Source organism: Triticum aestivum, chromosome 4A (assembly GCF_018294505.1).
Source record: "Triticum aestivum cultivar Chinese Spring chromosome 4A, IWGSC CS RefSeq v2.1, whole genome shotgun sequence".
NCBI lineage: Eukaryota > Viridiplantae > Streptophyta > Magnoliopsida > Poales > Poaceae > Triticum > Triticum aestivum.
This window is the reverse complement of record NC_057803.1, coordinates 97,303,556-97,309,012: the sequence shown is the minus strand read 5'-3', so window position 1 is coordinate 97,309,012 and position 5,457 is coordinate 97,303,556. Positions and strand designations below refer to the sequence as shown.

The window sequence follows — 5,457 nt, the reverse complement described above, 5'->3', positions numbered from 1 at the left end:
GCGGTCCCAAGCTGGTGATCTAAGCACGATGGTAGCAGGGAAAGTAGGGACATGATATTTAACCCCAGGTTTGGGCCCTTTTGAGAAGGTAAAACCCTACGACCCACTCTGATATATTGATTGTGATGGGGTACAGAGCATAGTATGATCTACCTCGAGATCATATGAAGAAGTTCTAAGCTCTAAACCTTGTAATCGTGCCTCTACGGACTAAACCCTACGTCTTGTATAGGCACCGGGGGTATCTAGGGTTTACACATGGTCGGTTACAATCTAGGGTTAAACATGCCGATAGTTACACGCCTTGAAGCGTACGCCAAGTCTTTGGAGATTTTCATCTTGATTATGCCAAGGGACAGGGCGTGCATGGCCCATTCATCAGCTATTGACGTGTCCTCAGTCCGGCCCACAAGTGGCGGACCGACGTGGTAAGTACCCCTAGTCTAGGACACGGACACCGGGTTTTTCGGGCTGGTCGTCGGGCCGGGTTGTCCATGCCCGGGTCTAGGTATTACCTCCACCATGAGAACCTAAACCTAGGTAAACCTCGTCCATTGTATACCTTATCCTGATTCTCTATGCGTGCTTCGTCCCGTGAGCAACCCTATCAAGGGCTCTACCGGTTTTCTGTGTAATCATCATACTTGAATTGTTTCCTTTTTGGCATAACAATTTGAGATCAAGAAGTGGGCTGGATGTACCGTCGTCCCGGAGAAGCACCACATGGAAGCAAGTGATCACCGCCCGCTGTTCTTACATGTTTTCAATCCCCTTCGGAGCTGAATTTGACCACGAATCTGTTCTCCATGCAGCGCCATGCACGATGCATTGCCCATTCCGCGGGCACTGTTCGTCACTAGTTGTCGATACATTTATGGGTACGTAGTACCATTCACCCATTTTGCAGCCTTCTGTTCCACCAAACATAATAAAGACTTGCTAGTTGGGCGCGTGAATCATGAAGTCGTAACTGATAGCCTAATGCTTGAAACAAATATTTTCGTCTTCTCAATTTCCCTACTGTTGTTACAAATTGCCGCTGAGGTGATCTTCGGAGACCAAGCTCTACACGCCTGTGACCATGTGTCTACAAGAGCACATAGCCATGCCGAACTGAACTGGATGTTATTGCTGAAAAATCTTGTTGGACTCCTCTATCATTGATTTGAAAGGCCCAACCACACTGCATTAACCGGGAACGAGAAAGTAGCTAGACCGGCATCCATGATCACCGAAATGGGGCTTCTTGCTTGCTATTCGAACAAATTGAAGGCTGGTAGCTAGCGTGCCTTCATGACTAGGACAGTCATCTATACACGGACAGTAGCTACTGCTATAACACTAGCATCAACGAGGGTGAGGAGACAAGCGAGTCGAGAATGGCTTACCTCCAGCAAGCGCCGGCATGGTTCCTCTGGCTGGCCTCCCTCGGCGCGCTATACGTCTCGGCATTCTTGCCCCGCCTCCTCGTCTACCTCACGCACTGCCTGCGCCGGCCCGAGGACCTCCGCCTGCGCTACGGCACGTGGGCCGTCGTCACCGGCCCGACGTCTGGCATCGGCCGGTCCGTCGCCCTGGAGCTCGCACGCCGGGGCCTCAACCTTGTTCTGGTTGACCTCGACGCCGCCAATCTCCACGAAGTCTCCGGCACGATCATGTCTCGCCACGCCGTGCAGACCATGGCCGTGGTATTCGACCTCTCGCTCGTCTCCACTCCTAAAGGTATCATGCATGCATCTACTCAAGCATGACTTAACGCATGATATAGGACCAGGAGCGCATAGAAACAAACACTTGAACTTGATTACCGCCGTCTGTCATCGACCGGTGGCATGCATGCATGCAGGTGACGAGGCGTTGCGGCGGCTCCGGGATGCCGTGAAGAAGCTGGACGTGGGGATTCTGGTGAACAACGCCGGGATAGCGAAGCCGGGTGCGGTGTTCCTGCATGAGGCCGACGTGGAGGCGTGGGTGAGGATGATTCGCGTGAACCTGTGGGCGGTGACGGAGGTGACCGCCGCGGTGCTGCCCGGGATGCTGCGGCGGGGCAGGGGCGCCATCGTCAACATGGGATCGGCGTCGTCCGAGGGCATCAACTCCTTCCCCCTCCACACCATGTATTCCGCCACCAAAAGGTACGTACGTGTGATGAAGCATGCATCAAATCTTAGTCTCCAACTCCAACTCGCTCTATGTTCGTAAGTGAGAGTGACTTGCGTTTTCACATGTTAAAAATTGGTGCATTTCGATCGAGCAGGTACGTCGCTCAGTTCTCCAGGAGCCTTTACGTTGAGTACAAAACCAAGGGGATAGATGTCCAATGCCAGGTACGTAGACGTAGTAGTACTACGTACTTAATTTCAACCGATCTGAATTTCTCACCGGCTCCAGAAACGGTTCCATCGGAACGTCGTGGGGTTGGATTAAATGCACATGCACGCGTTCTTGGCTTGCAAGATGCAACTATGCAAGTGGGGTGCAGTGGAATCAATTCAATGCACGTATGGTATGGTACTACGACCGTTTTTACGAGCAGTAAAAGAGGTCGTGTAATCTCGTGCAGGCGCCGTTCTTCGTGTCGACTACGATGGCTTCCGGCTTCGCCGCGGCCTGGCGGTCGTCGGCGTTGGTGCCCACAGCCGACACGTACGCGCGCGCGGCTGTGGGCTGGATCGGCAAGGGCGGCCCGCTCTGCGTGCCCAACCTCAGGCACCGGCTCCTGGGGTGGTATTTGGCCGCCGTGCCAGGCGGCGTGCAAGACTGGTTCTGCCTGCGCGAGAACCTGCGGCACAGAAAGATGCTCCGGAGCGCGAGATCGCCGAGGGCGTCAGCGTGCAGGCCGCATGGACATGGGATACCATCCATTGAGTAGGCGCTCTGCATTGTTTCGAAACTCTCTGGATTGTAATGCATGCCAGTTATTCTATCGGAAAAATATGAGTATCAGACATCACGAATCTGTTTCTTACTACATATGTTACCCTAGATTTCGTTATTAAAGAAGTACGTCCCACTTTCCCAGCTCAGTTGCAAAACCTCATTTGCTGCATGGAAAGCCCGAGCTTGATGCCAGTTGTAGACATGCACCACCGGGGCAATGGCAAGGAGAGAGGAGCTTGCCATTAGGACATTATTAGGACATTTGTGGCCTCGGTTTAATGTGTAATCTAGTCACCTAGTGTGCTCCTCTACTCCCACCCCACCCCAACTATACATATAATTCCTTTGTACTCGTCTGGTGTCTTAATTTAATATTCCCTCCGTTCCTAAATACTTGTCTTTCTAGGCATTTGAACAACTGACTACACACGAAATAAAATGAATGAATCTATACTTTAAAATATGTCTACATACATCTGTATGTAGTAGTCATTTGAAATGTCTAAAAAGACAAATATTTAGGAACGAAGGAAGTAGTCAGTAGGGGGCTCCCCTATTGTCCCAAAGCTCCAAAGAACAAAAGGAGAGAGGAGCTTGCGATGTTTTTGAGAACTTCCGTTCAGAGAAGAGGTTGAGCCGGTCGTCCGACGTACGTACTTGTTGGAAAAATCGAAGGCGGTCCGGATCCTCTAGGGCATCTTCAACATAGATCCTTAAGCCGTCTACATATGTTCGGACAGCATGGTCCGGATATATTGTGTCATCGATGCAGAGTTGTAATGGTCCGCCGAGCGATCTGGATGCATTCTTTCCCGCAAAACGAAGACAAATAGGGGCTTTGCAAAAGTCTGAACCGCTGCCACGGCCGCATCTGACCATCCTGCCCCATCCAAAATCCATCTCGGTCCCATTTTCTTCCAATCCGCCTCTTCTTCCTCCTTGTTCTGCTTCCCCGCCATTGCCATGGTTCTTCTTTGGCCGGCACACAGGCATTGCCGGACCTCCGCAACCAGCATCGAGCGCCCACTCGCCTTTTACAATGGCGTCGTCCACCCAGGACCCGTCCGTAGGCAGGTAGACTCTGCCCCCCCCCCCCCCCCCCCCCCCCCCCCCCGCCAAATTCGTCTATGGTAGTTACCACGTCCCGACATGTGTTCGATCAAATGCTATTGAGCTTATTCTCGAACTTCGTGCCGTTTACTTAGAGTTCGGCGGATGGCAGGGGTACTCATTCATGAAAGATGAGTTGTTGTGCGATGTGTGGTTGACCGCATCCGCGGATTTCGTAGGCATGAGCAGAGGGGGTCCCTTCTTGTAACGCGTGCATGATTCGTTTCAGGTGCGAAAGCACATTGCGCCCTACGACATGCACATCATCCAACAACGCAATTTGAGGTCGTTGGCGTATCGATGGTACGCCATCTAGACCTCCGTCACCAAGTTTTGTGACGCGGTTGGTCGACTGGAGGTGAGGTGGCCATTGCTCGCGGTAGAGGAGAAAATCGTAAGTTTTGTTTCTTCTTGCTCCACTTGTTTATTGAATCATTCATTCACTCAATATTCCTTTACACGTTTTGTAGCCCGTGCACGCTGACGTGATGTACCACAAGACAGAGAGAGACGACATTTTACGTACATATGCTATTAAATGAAGCTAAAGGGACAGTATGTGTGAGATAACAGGATTCGTTTGTGAAAAATCTGTTGAACATCCGGTTAATCTCGTTGAATTTGAAGTATTGTACTAGACTTATTTGCATGCTATTTATGAATGATTTGTGTTTTTTATCTGAATTTGATAAAATCCACCGTATTTGCATCAATTTCATTCCGTTAGTTCAAATAGTTGTTGAAATGTATGTGAACAATGTTACGTCACCAGCATTCATGTCCATGGACTGATCCGCTCTGACCGCATACGAATGTCGGAAATTTGCTGGTCAGCGTTTATCAACCGATCGAGCCGGAGAAAGACCGTTACGTCACCGGCATTCATGTTCATGGACCGGTCCGCTCTGACCGCGTACGGATGTCGGAAATTTACTGGTCAGCGTTCATCAACCAATCGAGCCGGAGAGAGACCGACCGGCCTACGTATGTACGCGTACGTGCTAAAGGTGGCTGCCTGTCTTGCTGCATTATATATAGAGTCAATTACACTGATGGTGCCATAACTTGACGCAACCGGTCACTTTGATGCTAGAAGTTGCGATATACATTGAAGTGATGCAAAAACTTAGCTTGAGCGTGCAAATACAGTGCTTGTCTCATTTGTATACAGAATATGCGCTTACTAGGTGTGTGGACTCCGCTGTCAGCGGCTCGACCAAAGAGAAGGGGCATGTGGCCTGATTTTTCCAAAAATATTCTAGGAATATTGTCTTTTTTTTAAAAAAAAGTCTATGTGGACGTGGCATTTTTCAACTCATTGACCAGCCGGTCCCGCCTGTCACAAACTAACAGCAAAATAGTGGAGCGCCCAAGTTTCGAACCTGCAAACCACGTGCCAAAACTGATGCTCGTCTAAGCACTACGACTCACATTTTCTACTAACTATTGTGGATAACACGGCTATAT

The 5,457-nt window shown here is 50.3% G+C and overlaps 1 protein-coding gene across 1 annotated transcript; it reads left to right on the top strand.

The window, feature by feature from the left end:
* Window positions 1-1,292: 1,292 nt before the first annotated feature.
* Window positions 1,293-3,271, top strand: LOC123081818 (very-long-chain 3-oxoacyl-CoA reductase 1-like). The gene is made up of 4 exons (XM_044504338.1): window positions 1,293-1,722; window positions 1,847-2,135; window positions 2,258-2,327; window positions 2,564-3,271. The coding sequence occupies exons 1-4, from the start codon at window positions 1,380-1,382 to the stop codon at window positions 2,870-2,872; spliced, it is 1,011 nt and encodes a 336-aa protein (XP_044360273.1). The 5' UTR covers window positions 1,293-1,379; the 3' UTR covers window positions 2,873-3,271.
* The last annotated feature ends 2,186 nt before the right edge of the window (window positions 3,272-5,457 follow it).

Excerpts from the sequence above, each read along its gene's own strand:
- LOC123081818 (XM_044504338.1), top strand. The coding sequence starts at position 1,380 with ATGGCTTACCTCCAGCAAGCGCCGGCATGGTTCCTCTGGCTGGCCTCC. Across the intron at positions 1,723-1,846 it reads GCTCGTCTCCACTCCTAAAG|GTGACGAGGCGTTGCGGCGG; the intron begins GTATCATGCATG and ends GCATGCATGCAG. Across the intron at positions 2,328-2,563 it reads GGATAGATGTCCAATGCCAG|GCGCCGTTCTTCGTGTCGAC; the intron begins GTACGTAGACGT and ends AATCTCGTGCAG.